Genomic DNA, 15,862 nt, shown 5'->3' with positions numbered 1-15,862 from the left:
AGGTGTTCTCTGTCGGTCGTGTGGCAGGGCCAAACAGTAACACATAAAAATTAAATAAATACATACAATAGACATTACCTTAGTGGCTAATGTGTCAAAATAAAATTGAAAACCGTTAACCTAGTGGTTAATATAAAAGGTGATTATGATAATCGTTATGCATTGTTCTGTGGTCAAAACAAACTTGGTGTCTTGGAACAATCCAACTGGTTCTGCCCTGTTTAACAATACCATTTTGTAATGTGACTCTGTGATCATTTCTCATTGTCATTATAAAATTACAGTTCTTGTTTGTGAATCTGACAGTTGCTGTGAAGTGTTGATCATCTGTTCTCGGTCGGGGATGTGTCCTTCTGTGTGACCTGCTGTGTGTTGAACGTATCGTACATTCAGTTGATGTTTCTGTGAGCCTGTCGTGTGGCAGTAAGACAGTCTCATTTGCTATGTGTCTCTTCTTGACGATGCAGTCGGGAATATTCACTGGTCGCCGTCCATTCCCTGTCAAGGGTCACTTGTCTGCGCTGCTCTCCATCACCACCACACATCCGCCACTGTGCTCACGCTTGGCTCCCATCAGGCCCAGAGACATGGTGGTCAGGGCGTTTTTGAATGTGTTGTGCTGGTTTCGCTGTCCTCTCCTCGTCATTGCGGTACCACTTGATGGAGGGCGAGGGCCCGCCGGTGTAGTGGCTAGTCAGTAGGATGCTCTCTCTCACACGGATGACAATCTTGTCATGGGAATCCACCTTGATGGTCGGGGCTTTGGTTCCCATCTGCAGGTGATGGGTTTGGTCTGCAGTGCCGGGGTGGAGGCCGTCAAAGGTTGATCTCCTCTTCGTCAGTGTCTCCTTGGTCAGTCTCCTTCGTGGTCCTCTGCTCCACTTTCTTGGGGATGTCTGTGGGCTGGGTTGGATGGTTCTCCCACGGTTGTTGTCGTCGCCTCTGGTTGTCAATTTTCTTTATGTGTCCCGCTGTGATTAGCTTGTTAATCTCAGCGCGGTACACAGTCTCTTGAGCGGGGTCTCTGGCTAGGCGCCGCTCTGTGTTCAATAGATACCGCTCCGTCGCTTCTTTTGGGGTGTGGAAGGTGGGCATACCCTCTCGCCTCAAGAGTGGAGTTGCGTATCTCATCACTCCGTTGACTTTGACTCTCTTTGTCCCTTGCTCGAGGAGTGCTATGGCGTAAATGTCTTCCTTGGAACGAATGTCTTTCTTTTCGTTCTTAAAGGGCATTGTCTCTAGTGTCCATAGCCTCTCGACATGCTGTAGGAGGGTGGTGTCTTCTTCTGTCACTCTGGAGTGGAGGCAGCTAGTGGCTGCTGTTCGGTTAAGAGACTTAGCGAGGGGGCCTTGTAATGTCCATCCTAGGCGGGTCTCGACTGCTGCAGGACAGCCTCTGGGCCCTGTGTGGACCCGGTCTATCGGGACTATGAGGTCTGCATGGTCGGAGCCTATCAGCAGGGTCGGGGTGGCACCGTCTATGAGCGGGATAGGTAGTTGACGCAGGTGCACATATTTATCCATCAGCTTGGCGATGGGGTAGGTGTACTGCGACAGGCCTATTTCTTGGCTGGTGAAAGCATTAGTAATCCTATACCGTCTCTCTGGCTGCCCGCTTGCTGCGATAGTGAAGGAGACATTCTCGCCCTTTATCGTCTTTAGATCTCTTCTTATTGTCCGAATCGTCATTGGTTGTGTCCGCAGCTTCGTGGTTCAGGTCGCGCATCGTCTCACTCGTCCTGTCCTCTCACCAATTCGTGATCTGAGGGTGATAAACACTGCCTTAGAAAACTCCTCACATAAATGATTCAACGCCTTTCTGCTAAAGTGGAAAATCATTTTGGGATTAATTCATTTCATTTTAAATACAATCACTTAATTGACAATAGGAAATGCAAACCAATTGCATTAGCAGTGATTCCTTACTTCAAGAAGGTCACATTCACTACAATTTTTATCAGACCTTGTATCTAACTAGATCTTACAGCATTAGGCTTTAAATAAAATTTGTAAATGAATGGCCAAAGTCTTGAATCAGATAAAATAGCTATTTTTCTTCATAGTCTGTGATGTCAAATTTTAATTTGATCTTACCTCAGGATGCGTTGGCTGTACCTCAGGATACTTACCTCGCCACGACTTCTCTGGCGTTCTTCACATCTCAGTGTGGCTCATCATGGCATAGGGGGGGAAAAAAACATAAAATCTAGACAGCCAGTTAATTTTTGCATGAAAAACAATCATTTGTTTTGTCATCTACGTTTTAACTAACCTTACTGTCATGCATTTGTCCTAATAAACTAACCTACACTGTAGCACTCAACACGAATAAAACTAATCTACACTGTGGCACTCAACACTTTGATGACCATTGTTACTCAGCTGATAGAGGTGTGCCTTGCCTGATGTCCTGTCGTACAGAACCTGTGAGTCGCTTTGGATAAAAGTGTCAGCTAAATGATCAATGTTGTTGATATCTTGTACATTTAGATAATTGTGCTGCAATTTTGGTGGTTGATAATTTTTGCAATCATGGAAAGTATTAGTTGTTAAAAGAATAGTCTAAGGAAAGTCATGCATGTTATTGGTTATAAACAGAGAATAGAAGGAGGGGATTGTAAGTAGTTGTTTTCATCATTAATCTTTCATCTCGGGCACTTCTCTAATTCATGTGTCTTTTGAAAAGAGATGATGAAAACGACTGGTTAGTTATTGTTAGTATGGGAGTTAGGTAGATTTTCATAACTGCAAATTCATCACCGGTGTCTAATTCATGTTAATTAAGTGGTTCTCTGTTGCCATCTACCGCTAGGTGAGTTCATCAAGTCTGTGGTCACGAGTGCAGGCATTTGCATTGCTTTGTCTCCCAAGTGCCCGCTCTGAAGAAATTTACATGTGGGTGTTTTGGATGTAGATTTGTTCCAAATGGTCAATCGATTGTCTCTCAGCTCTGCACTGTCTCTCGGTTGACATGCAAATTGTTGGATTTTCTGTCTTTTGTGATACAATTTGGGTGTAGTCATTCACTGTTTTGCATCTCGCCTCAGAGCCAGATCTGTAAATACAAACACATGTTAATTTTCCACTCTTTTCTAAAACCTGGGTGAATCCTCTTTGACTGTCTGTGTGCTCAACAAACATTAGCTAGATCTCATCCATCCCGTTCTTGGATGTAATGATAGTGTTATCATTTATCAATCATATCGCATATGTACACAAGCATATGAATGTGGACCCACACATTTTGAATCATGTTTAAAATGTCTTACAATGGAAAGGGCTAGTTATCTTTCATTGGTTCTTTAGATAAACACATTAACTCAAGTGAATATAACCTAAACATCTTACTTTTAAACATGATCTATGTTGTTTGTGTTCCAAGTTTTCAACATTGAAAGCTTATAAAGTCTAATCTAACGCTGTTTATGTGGACTACAATTCCTGTACTGCCATATATTGGGAACCGGAAGTGTTTGTTTAGCTCCCATGGTCAGTATGACCGGTACGCCCACAGATGTATTATAATTCTGAAACAGACATTGTAATTAGCTTTATGTGACTTATAATGTGTAAATTAAAGCACATAAACACTCAAGTGATCTGAGATAGTTGTAATTTGCTTTAACTGATAGTTGTGTATATGTACAGTTTCTACGTCAAATGACTCCCTTTTCTTGACTCCTTTTGTATCACAAAAAGTACTGAATTTGCAAATCTGGTATGTCATAAATGTACAGATGTAGCAGTACTGACTATCTGTCTGTCATGTATGTCATAATATGTTCTGATAAATTGAAAATGGGGGACCCTGATGTAAACAAATCTGGTATTGAAAATGGGGGACCCTGATGTAAACAAGACTAAAGTCTCTCTCTGGTCTGCATCCCCTTAACAATTGTGTATTGAGCTGTGCTGTATTGTACCCATTCTGCAATCTGTTAATAAAGTTTTCAATCAATCAATGCATCTATATTTATGATTTTTATACTCACCGGGGACAGCTGTTGTGTTGGGTTGGATCCGTTACGTGTCGTCAGCAACCCGCATCTCGCCACCTCAACTCAACATTTTCCAATAGCAGCGCGCACATACATATACAAATAAAACATATACTACACGTGGATTTCACGCACCCTTGGCCTTGGGTACATTACACTTTACGTTCGCTTATGGATAGTTTAATATAAAATAATCACTTCACGGCGCGCATAGCGTGACGTCATCGCTCCATGCGACGTTCGTGCGTTCTCATTCGCCTCGGAAATAACGCTTTGCAATTCATACAGTATTTTTCCAACGAGCTCTCAATAGCCTGGAATTCCTATACCAGCGTTTTGTTACCGAATGAACGCGCCTGTGCATATGTGAAACGTAAACAAACTGAAACGATAAAACTATACTTCTCCAAATGGTTGTTCCCGTGGGCCGGTGTTCTGCGGAATCCGGAAATTACTATTCTAGTTTGTTCCCGTGAACTGCACTTCAATGTTATTCTTTGTATAACGGTAACTGTCTCTCAATGCTCGTCGCGCTATCCGCAGCCGATTCTTGACTCAATAAAGCAACGCGACGGGTCCTATAATACTTGTGCACATACAAACGAGGCTTAAACAGACAAACAAACACTAATACATATAAGTTAACGTGTGTATATATCTGACTGTATTGGATCGCTTTACGTTTAGTCGACCAACATCTGTATTGTTCCAACATCTGTTGCGACAAGGCATTTATACCCTTGATCTATAACTACACATCGTTATTAAAATCATAACGACCGAACCTGACTTCGAAATTTACCAGCGATATATTAGATTATATATACCGTTTAATCATTACTCTCGGTCTCTTTTACTCGCGACTAATGTCCTGTTTAATGTACTTTCCGCGACTGATGTCCCGTTTAATGTACATTCACGTACTCTCGGGACATCGCGTAATCATGTACTAACTAGGACATCGCGTGATAATCTTCCCGCTATCTGTATTGATCAATTGGTTAATTTAATCCAAAATACATCGTTTTCAGGAAAGGAAGAGATTGTGGGCTTAGTTTGAGGTTGAAACAATGTTATGACGCTACTCTGGTAATTTCTAATTATGATTCTATCCGCTTCTCGGTCCTACTTCCCGCCTCTTTGCAAAGGAATCACAGAACGTTTTTAACAGAGTAGCGTTTTCCAAGGATATCACATCATAATAAGCTCACGTATCTATTTTGTTGCCTATATTTTTAGTCTGCATCAGCTAGACTAGGGGTAGCAATCCAACAACCTGTGTGGTGTGCCTTAACTTTTGGTCGGCTCCGACTCGACCTGGAATAGCACTTCAACCATTGTGCCTAAACTTTTTGGGAATAGCACATATAACCCATCCTCTCAGAACCACCTGATAAGGATCCAGGTGCACGCGCGCCCTGGTAACGATTCTCAATACAGATCAGATATATTAATGCACATTATTCTACTCAGCCATGATCTCAATATTGGACAACATTCTGTAATATTCACCTGGCACAGAGAAAAGCGGGAAGATTTGAATTCCTTCCATACATTTTTGGTCGACCATCCTATTATACTCACTTTTCTCTGTATAGTTGAATGATACAGCACGCCGGGAGGACGCAAAAAGTCCGTCACAAGTTCGTAGACGCCAATTGTGGGATATTTGTGGATATCCTGATGAAGAATGTCTCAGTCAACCGAGGCTTGGATAATAACAAGGTTTATTAACCAAACAGATAGAATACATAGAGAGAATGGCTGAGGCTCTCGCCCCAGGTGATCAGCTGAAATTACCCAGGTAAGAACCTTGATTGTGGTCGGGAAGAGCCCTTTATAGTTCAACAAAGGGGGTGTGTGGTCCCATTTGATAGGTCAGATGGGGGGGAGGGGGTACAGGTTTGGGGGACACAGGGGAGGGGGGTGTCTTATTCCACAGAGAGGGGGGGGGGGGCACAGGTTAAGGGAACACAGGGGAGGGGGATATATTTACATGAGGATTATTATACCACAGCGCTCAGTTTTTTTTAACACCTCATCAGTTGTTACCATTTCGAGTTTGAAGTCGTCTTTGCGAACCCCTACGTTTTTATAGAAGGCTAGGATGTGTTCTACACCAAAATGCCCAGAGTGGGAGGGTAGTTTATTAACCAGTGTTGTGGCTATGTTTGTAAAGAATATGTTTAAGTAATTGGCCACATCCAGCTTGTCCACCTCAAGCTCGGGAAAGTAGTAGACCTGCCCTCAGTTGATAAGAGAGTACAAGTGACTATGTGACGAAGAGGGTGGAGAAGGAGGCTCCGCTGGCAAGGCATGGATAATATCAACATTCAGAGACAACTTTAGAACAAAGTGCATTCTAAAGCTACTAGAGATTATTAAAATGCCAAGACAATGCAGAGCCACATGCCAGAAGCACAATCAAAGTGGTTCCTGTATCTTTTCAATCTGGTTTGATGTCCTGATAACCAAGAGACAGCTTTCTATACACAAGAGATGCCTTAAGAGAAATATCTTACGAGACAATCACAAATATTTTAGCAACAATTTTCCACCGAACTAGATCAAACCTGCATCCTCCAAGGTGTAAAACAAAGATGAGATAGTGCTAATTTGCTCACACAGGAGCACAGGAGTGGAATGAGTTTCCTTTGACCATCAAACAGGGCTTGAACCTGTATAGTTTCAAGGTGAATGTTAGGAAATGGCTCCTAGTAAATGTCCCAGAGTGACTCAGGAGACGGACAGTGGAGGGAGGCTTCCTGCTTTAGTGTATGAGATGTGACAGTGGAGGGAGGCTTCCTGCTTTAGTGTATGAGATGTGACAGTGGAGGGAGGCTTCCTGCTTTAGTGTATGAGATGTGACAGTGGAGGGAGGCTTCCTGCTTTAGTGTATGAGATGTGACAGTGGAGGGAGGCTTCCTGCTTTAGTGTATGAGATGTGACAGTGGGGGGAGGCTTCCTGCTTTAGTGTATGAGATGTGACAGTGGAGGGAGGCTTCCTACTTTAGTGTATGAGATGTGACAGTGGAGGGAGGCTTCCTGCTTTAGTGTATGAGATGTGACAGTGGAGGGAGGCTTCCTGCTTTAGTGTATGAGATGTGACAGTGGAGGGAGGCTTCCTGCTTTAGTGTATGAGATGTGACAGTGGAGGGAGGCTTCCTACTTTAGTGTATCAGATGTGACAGTGGAGGGAGGCTTCCTGCTTTAGTGTATGAGATGTGACAGTGGAGGGAGGCTTCCTGCTTTAGTGTATGAGATCTGTACATTATGTACACATTTTATTAATAATGTTGTCTTTTTTTATTTTACTTTTAGCAATATACTGTAGGCTGATGATAATAATGTGATGTAATGTGAGACCAAGGGCCACAATTGAAATAAGTCTGTGACTTTTTTGTGCTATCCTTGATAATCTTAGGATGACTTATTGTAAAATGTAGGCTACGGTATTTTAATAATGGTCAAATAAACTAAACTAAACTAAATACCTTATGTCTTACATTTTATAAAAACCTGACCACCCTGAAAACCTTGACAGACTTTCAGGCAGATTGACCCATTTGGGTGTAGGCTACATCGTCATGTAAACGTTGAGTTAAAAAGAGATAGACCTGCATTATGTCAGAAGCCATGAAGCGTTGTTGATGTTTTGTCATCTCCTTCTTAGTATATCCTATTATTCTGATTTGGGTGACACACTGCTACCGTGGAGCGGCAGAATCATCTACTGAGTCGAGTTCTTTTCAAGAGGATATGATGTCACCTATGAAACGCTAAAGAGCTGTGGAGGTGCAGAATGACTTAAAGATGTGAACTAAACAGCCATGTAAAAGGATGGATAGGGGCTCTTTCTTCCAAGGAGTCATTCATCATTCTTCAGAGATGAGGCCCTCATATGTCCCTCGGATCCCGGCCTTATCTGCTTAAGCAATTTGCCAGTATTATCAGTTTAAGAAAAAAGATAAATCCCATAGCCTACAGCGAGATAAAAGAAAAGACATTGATATTTCAATGTTTCATTCAGAGAGAGCTGCAGGAGGCGCAGAATGAAAACTTTATTGTCTAATTTAGGGTTTGAAAATTCCCTGTGACTCTGTTTACCACATACAAATATTTCCAGGCTGTAGGCTAGTGATGTTGATACTAGGTCAAAACATCTGTTTTATAGGCAAGCCGCAAGACTTTCACACTGGCTGTCAAAAAGCAATTTCTTTTGCACACATTCATGTAGTTTTTGTGAATAAATTAGGTTGAATATGGCCACCAGTGATGTCATCGGGCAAATAGCAATACCTTATAGGGACTGCTACCTTAAAAGAACAAGAAGATAGATACCAGTTTCCTCTCTGTGCGTTCAGTAGAAAGCTATCTGGCTGCATGTTAGCCTAGCTTAGCACAATGAATGGAAGCGGACATGACCAGTTAGGCTAACCTACTTTTCTACTGAACGCACAGAGAGGAAACTGGTATCTATCTTATTGTCTCTCTCTGGAGAAGATGGTAAGCTAATTTCCCAAAATGTTGGCGTGTTCCTTTAACATTTCATTGAGCTGTAATTAACACGACAAAAGGATTAAATGTCCCTGATGAAATCACTGGTGGCCATATTCAAACTAATTTACTCTCAATAACTAAATTCATATGTGCAAAACTGTTTAATTTTAAGAGTTTTTGGATGTGTGTGAGATTATGTGCAAAATAAATCAGCGTTTTTTGGTGAAGTGCCCCTTTAAGCTATGGTTATTTGCAATAGCTAATTAAGCCATATGCTACTCTCAACTACATGTCAATAAATACATATACAAACAGCCTGAATAAATATAGTCAATTAAAAAGTAAACGTCACCGATGTGGATTCACAATCAGATTTAATAATAAAATAACCAATAATACAATTGAATTCATTGTGGCATTCGTGGTGTAGTGTCAAGCCTACCTCTAAACGTCACGGAAGAGGAAATATCCCAGTTAAGCCAACGTCACACAAGCCTATTAAGGCGAAATATCCTCACACTGATCAATAACGTTTTAGCAATTAGGCTTAAACGAGAGGCTATTGTGCAAACTGTAGCCTACAGGAGAGGAGATGCCATCAACTCAAAGCACATTAGCAATGCTGGATTCAAATTCGAGTAGAAAACGACAGAAAAGGGAAGTAGGATAATAAACACATAAATTAGGTACAGGCCTACATGTGTGTCTGTAAATGCATGAATACACGTCCATAATCAAATAATCAAAAGTTAAATTATTACAAATCACTCGGTGTGCGTTATTATTATGTCCATTCTACACATCGGTTTCACCATAACGTTGGCCCCCACGGCGCGCCACTGAAGTCACACAGGTACGGTCGGCACTGATGATAGGTCTTGTAGAAAGTGGTGAGCAGTGATGCTCTGACATAACCCTCCTCCGGGCCCAGTCCCTCCGACTTGGAGAACATGTCTTTACAGACTAGCTCCGAGCTTTGCTGTTTTCTCTTCGTCTTGTATCTCCGGTTTTGGAACCATATTTTCACCTGTGTCTCGGTGAGTGTCAGCGCGCTGGCTAAACTGGCCCTCTCCGGTGCCGACAGGTACCTCTGCTGGTGGAACTTCTTCTCCAGCGCCAGCACCTGCAGGTGCGTAAAGGCGGCGCGGGAGCGCTTTTGTTTGCCGGTACAACAACTGCCGGTTTCTGATGTGTCCGACGATGAACACGACGCGTCAAATGACTCTGTGGGAAAGAGAAATATGATTAGGCAAGTTATTGTTAAAAACCCAGGATCGCCTGTCCCCGTGGTCTACGGTATGCATATATGAGCGTACATTTATTTGCAGATGCTCACCTCCTTTACGCGCTCCAAACGAGGTATCCCGTGGTGGGTACTTTGGGTACAGTTGCTCTGATAACTCCGCGAGCTCTTCTTTCCACTGCGAACATCTCTCCGTCTTGTTGTGTGTGGAACTTCTGTCGTTAAACCTCGTGTTTTCTTTAATAGATAGAATGTCCTCGATAAGGAACGAAGTCGGGGGTTTTGTTGTCTCTGACATATTTTTTCTTTCTCCCCTGTACGTCCACCGCGTGGCTGCAGCCTATAGTTTGATTGAATGGAACAACGGTCGGGATCGGGAATAATGTGGTGTGTCCGACTCCTCGGGACACTCGACGCGGTGGCTGGAGGCCTATGGAGGCTATAGTGTCTTTGCAGAGAGTTTGGAAGGATGGATTTATAGGAGTGCAGGGGTGGGTCTGTATACTCTGACAGCACGGACAAGAGAGAGAGGCGGAGCGAGCAGCCAGACCCATTCACAAAAGACTGCAGCGTGTTCTCAGTTTACACAGGCCCCCTCGTCTATATGTATGCCAAGCCACGTCATAGAAAATACAATACAAAAAAAATAAGAAATCTGATTGAAATTAAAATCAACGTTAAAACCCTGATCCAGAATTGTCTTTGACCAAGCTATGGAGCTTGACTTATGTAGACTTATTTGTATGTATTTACTATTATTTTTTAAATGAACATAACTCAAACACGTTATCATTTACAAATAGCCTGAACAAATTTAAGTATTTACAAAGCTACAGCTATAAAATGCAGCAGAATTTCAAGTGTATAGCTGTTCAAGTTACACATTTCAAGTTATACAGTCAGTCCTTCTATCAAGACCTCAGTCAATCTATTTGAAAAACCCAGTACCATACTTGCTGTATTTAAAAGTGAGCAAGGTGCAGAGATAATGGGGAAGTTTAATAAGTACAGATGAATATATTTATAGATGTCAGAATATAATTCTGATGCCCTGAGTGTCAGACCCCCTCTAGCCCATGAGGTAACCCATGCTGTCTGCGCCTGTTGGCCAGTGCTGGGGGCTCCACCGCCGGCCATGGTGGGTGGTTGGCCCTGATGGAGGGACTAATGTCTTCAACACATTGAGGTTGGCTCCTCGACCGACACATTCATTGTTCATCTGCTGTTTATTTATTGTTCTCGAGCTTCTGCCTGACCTTTTTCCTGGGAAAGGGAAGAGTGTGTGCCTGAAGCCCTCAGAGAACCCGTGCTCTGTTTGGATTAACATTAATCTAGGGATGACATTATCCGTGTCATGCCCCCCGCCGACTCCCTCAGCCTCCCTCTGCACCAAGCATCACCCACAGGCAGGAGAGAGACCACCACGTCCAGTGGTGCAGTCGTAATATGGGAACTGGTTACACGCCACGTGCACGCGCGCACAGAACAGATGATTACTATGCATAACAATGGAGATCAAGCAGCCCCCCACCTTCTCGTAGGTTCCTATTATTATGCAAAGTCTAGGTGACAAGTGCCGGCCGCCGGCCGGGTAGCTTTCTACAACAGCCGGGTACTTATCATTGCGCGCACTTCTGCCGTGAGTGACTATACTAATAACACGCCGTGTAACCGCGTGTGTGCACGACTGCACCCTTGACCACGTCCCCTTGTACCAGTGGCTGAAAGACTTCTGTTCTCATTGGATAGCGCTTCATGCGATAATCTTAAATGGTATTAGCATTTTAGCATTTGGTAAACGGTCAACTTTTGTCTGTGTGTGTGTGTGGAGTACTGTATGTAGGAAGTACATTACATTTTTTACATTTACATTTTGTCATTAAGCTGACGCTTTTATCCAAAGCGACTTACAAGTTCTGTATGACAAGTCAGCAGGAACTTTCAGCTGAGTAACAATGTTCATCAAACAGTGTTGAAACTTGGGCTCTACAGTTTTGAGTGCATAGTATAGAGACATTAGTAAAGTAGGTAGTAATATAGGCAAGGACGATTATTTTGTGGAAAAGTGCACGATAGTAGAAGACAGTACGAAGTATTGGATATTATGTGAGTTTACTTAGTCATCCTTAACAAAACATACCAACATTTGGGGAAATTTGTGTACCGTCTTCTCCAGAGAGAGGCAAGAAGATAGATACCAGTTTCCTCTCTGTGTGTTCAGTAGAAAGCTATCTGGCTGCATGTTAGCCTAGCTTAGCACAATGAATGGAAGCGGACATGGCCGGTTAGCCTAGGCATTGTCCAACTAACACCTCTCTCGAAGGCTAACTGGTCATGTCCGCTTCCATTCATTGTGCTAAGCTAGGCTAACATGCAGCCAGATAGCTTTCTACTGAACGCACAGAGAGGAAACTGGTATCTATCTAATTTTTTTTTAAACTTACATTTTTATCTTCAGTTTTGAAACAACATATAGACAATACACTTCAACATACAAAACTATAAAGACATAATATAAAAAAAAAAGACATTAATGAGAAAATAAAAAAGGGTGACATGGGTCCTTTGGTCCATTCTATTTTTACATTGTTTATTTACATTTCCATTTATTTTCTTGTTTCCTTTTCATTCTTCTGTGATGTCGTTCCTTTTCTTCCTATATTCCTCCCACTTTTCCCATTTTGACTCAAATTTCTCCTCTTGCAGCCTCAGCATATGTGTGATTCCCTCCATTTCCTGTATCCCCTCTATTATCTCTGTCCATTGTTCCTTCGTCTGTGCTTCTACCCTGTACCACCGTTTAGTCAATGCTTTCTTGGCAAATATTTGTGTCACGTTCCTAGGCCCGGTCCTGGCTGGACTGGGCAGGATGGACAAACCACGTGAACTTTGGAAATGACTCAATAACCAACTAGGCTGCAGTAAAAAACTTAAAACCAGATTCTCAAACATAAACATAAAGACGGACAACACGCTCATCACAGACAAGCTGGATGTAGCCAATTACTTAAACAGTTTCTTCACAAACATAGCCACAACACTGGTAAACAAACTACCCTCCCACTCAGGGCATTATGGGGTAGAACACATAGTAGCATACTACAAGAACCTAGGGGTCCACAAAGACGACTTCAAACTGGAAATGGTAACAACAGATGAGGTACTCAAAAAACTGAGCGCCCTCCAACCTAACAAGGCCACTGGCCATGACAACATCCCCTCCAAATTCCTCAGAGACTCAGCAGCCGCCATCACCCCAGTCATCACACACATAATAAACCTCTCTGTTACGAAGGATCAGATTAAACCGAATATATATATTTATTTATTGATATATATTGAATAGTATTTGTATATCGTTTGATATCCCTTGTATATTCCTTGTACATATACACGGAATATCCCTTTAGCCTATTATAGCCCATAATAGTTCATTCTCTTATTGGACAAAAGGACCAGGCGCCAGGGGACCAGCCCCTGGCGTCAAGTTCAAAGGTACCGACGAGACATGTCCGTACTAGCCCCGGCTCCGCTCAGGGATACGGCTACCGAAATGAGAGTGGCACTATTTGTTCACCGTGCATATAAATATGGCGCAAGTAAATGTAGAAGACCCTTAGTCCTTTACCCTTCTTCCAACTTAGTAACAGAACGTGAAGCCTCACCCACGATACCACGTGCGGTGTAGTATGGCCTGTTTGGCCTTAGAATAGCATCGAGACCTCGTGCGAATTAATAGCTGAATTGTCAGAGTTTGGCACTGTACCGTCGAGTGCGACGTATTTCTATTAAGTAATAATAGTCTATCGTGTATGGTGCATCGTGCGGTTAGAGTTCTAAAGTGACCAGCATCTCCAACGCTTCCTCGTGTTATCTAGAGTCTTAACCAGGCTGGGCCGACCACATGGCGCCTTCATCCGAGGAGATCTAGACGAGGACCGAGGGACATGTACACTGGATTACCTACCCGACGACTGCTGAGCCCTATGCGGCTGGAATATATTTGCTTTGGTACTGTGATTTGTGGAGCGGATAATCGCCGACGCCTGTGAGTGTTGGATTTACCCCCGAGAGGAGTCAAGTTGAGTCGGCGCTCAGAGAGACTGAGGTCGCCTAGCTTCTTCTTCATTGTGGAGCTACAGCCTACAAGAGAACCAAGGTGTATTCATCTGCGGATCAAGAGTCTACTGCACTGTCTTCTGTACTTGAAGTCTCCCTAGATATCGTTGACCAGACGGTCTACTACCGACGGCTCTCCTACCCCCCCTACCGGCTTACAATCGGGAGGACCCCTTCCAGAATATCCTGCTATATCATTAAGTGTACCATAGATCTAATTCCCTAAGAGCCAGGTTGTATACTTGCTTCCTGCGTAACCAGAGATTGGACATTCAGTGTTGATTTGCCTACGAGTACTCATTTGCCTTACAAGTGCATTCAAATCATAAATGTAATAGTAAATATCATATGTACCTTTTGCTATATTAAATATTTGATTATTACCTTTGTCTGGAACCGATTTCATTGTGGGAAAGTGTTCATCATATTTAGATATCGTGTACTGTATGGCCAGTAGTTAAAGTACATAAAGCGGTAGTGGTTTAATGATACCATACTTATCAATACAGTCAGGGAATTGTACCCCTCAGTTACAATTGGTCCTTCGAGCCGGAGGGTAATTAGTGTAATATTAATATAGTGGTATTAATATTGAAATGGCCTATGATGAACACTCCACGAAACGGTCCTCCTAAAGTAGAACGCCCGCAGCGTAGACGGCAGCCACCTCAGTACTTAGAGGATTACGCTGCCAGTATACTACCTAGCCTTCTACAAACGGTAAACGCGTTAAAAGTAGAAAGTAAAATTATGTCCGACCCTATCAACCAGGATACCCCGACCACAGAGGCCCTAGTGGGTTCTAATGTAACTGACCAAGCTCACGGTGGGGACCAGGAGGGAACTGACACGACTTTACCCCCCGCCAAGACCGAAGAAGTAGTCCCCCAAGAGCTCCGGGAGGAAGACAACCCTCCAGAGATGGAACTCTGCACGGAACAAGATGAGGAGAGCGCCGAGGAGATAGAGCTCCAGGACTCCCCGCAGGGGAACGCATCCCCAACAAGTACTGCCAGGAGCGGATCACCTCAACCAACGTCTTCCCCCAGCGAGGCGGACCAGATGCTGGCACAGGCGTTCCTCGCCAGCATAGCAGCCTCTACGGAGCGCGATCGACTCCAAGCACAGACGCTTAGCGAGCGCGAACAACTCCAAGCGCAGCAACGGAGCGACGAAGAGCGCATACGTCTGGAGATGAGACGCCTTCAGACGGAAGAGAATATGGCAAGAGACCGGGCCGACACCCAGCGTGCCGCTGCCGGTGCCCAAAGAGAGGCAGATCTCACCAAGCGCGAAGCCGAGCGCGACAGACTACAAGCGCAGCTAATGGAGCAGCTGATCGCCAGGGCAACACCCCCTCCCTCCACAAGGGGTTCCAGGGCCTCGTCAAGACACGGGTCAAGGGCACCCTCCCCTAACCGATTAAGCGACCCTGAGCCCGACCCACAGAGAGAGCCTATACCCCCCTCCGAACTCCTTCCCCGACTGGTCCCAGTGAGACCCAGCTACAAGGAAGGAACGGCGTACACCGCGGAGAGGCTAAATAGACGACTACAGGATCTAGATGACCTGACAGAGGAAGAAGAGGGAGAAGAGGAGAGTCAAGCCCGACAGCAGCACATTACTCCACAGGACCAGGAGGTCCAGTACAGCCCAGGCTATACCCCCGCGGCTCTGCGCTACAGACCCCCGACTCTATTCACGGGTGAGCATGACGCACGACCAGTCCCGAGGAATAGTACCTGGACCAGCGGGCCATGGTACCCTGCCGGTACCAGCCCACCGAGAGGCGTAAGAGGAGACTCGCCCAGGAGGCCTCTCTTCCAACGCTCACCGATGTGCCAGCCATCCACGGCGTCATACATTGGCACACCGACGTTTCCAGACTTCACCCATGAGAACCGAGCACAGTACACGGAGCTACGGATGTGCTTAGAGACAATGATGGTGGATGTAGCTGATGAACGCCACAAGTATGCTATCCTATTGAAGCACCTGAAAG

At 44.1% G+C, this 15,862-nt stretch overlaps 1 protein-coding gene across 1 annotated transcript; it reads right to left on the bottom strand.

Annotated features, from left to right (window-relative positions):
• Positions 1 to 8,853: 8,853 nt before the first annotated feature.
• On the bottom strand, positions 8,854 to 10,220 carry nkx3-1 (NK3 homeobox 1). Its single transcript, XM_084322766.1, has 2 exons — positions 9,835 to 10,220; positions 8,854 to 9,722 (listed from the first exon to the last, which is right to left on the bottom strand). The coding sequence occupies exons 1-2, from the start codon at positions 10,037 to 10,039 to the stop codon at positions 9,307 to 9,309; spliced, it is 621 nt and encodes a 206-aa protein (XP_084178892.1). The 5' UTR covers positions 10,040 to 10,220; the 3' UTR covers positions 8,854 to 9,306.
• Between the last annotated feature and the right edge of the window lie 5,642 nt (positions 10,221 to 15,862).

This window comes from Notolepis coatsorum (assembly GCF_963971535.1).
Source record: "Notolepis coatsorum genome assembly, chromosome: 10".
In the NCBI taxonomy this organism is placed as follows: Eukaryota; Metazoa; Chordata; class Actinopteri; order Aulopiformes; family Paralepididae; genus Notolepis; species Notolepis coatsorum.
This window is presented reverse-complemented; position numbering and strand designations above follow the sequence as displayed.

What these genes read in the sequence shown, in the direction of transcription:
- nkx3-1 (XM_084322766.1), bottom strand. Translation starts at nt 10,039, where the DNA reads ATGTCAGAGACAACAAAACCCCCGACTTCGTTCCTTATCGAGGACATT. An exon ending in GTTTGGAGCGCGTAAAGGAG is followed by an intron (nt 9,723 to 9,834) that starts GTGAGCATCTGC and finishes TCTTTCCCACAG; the next exon opens with AGTCATTTGACGCGTCGTGT.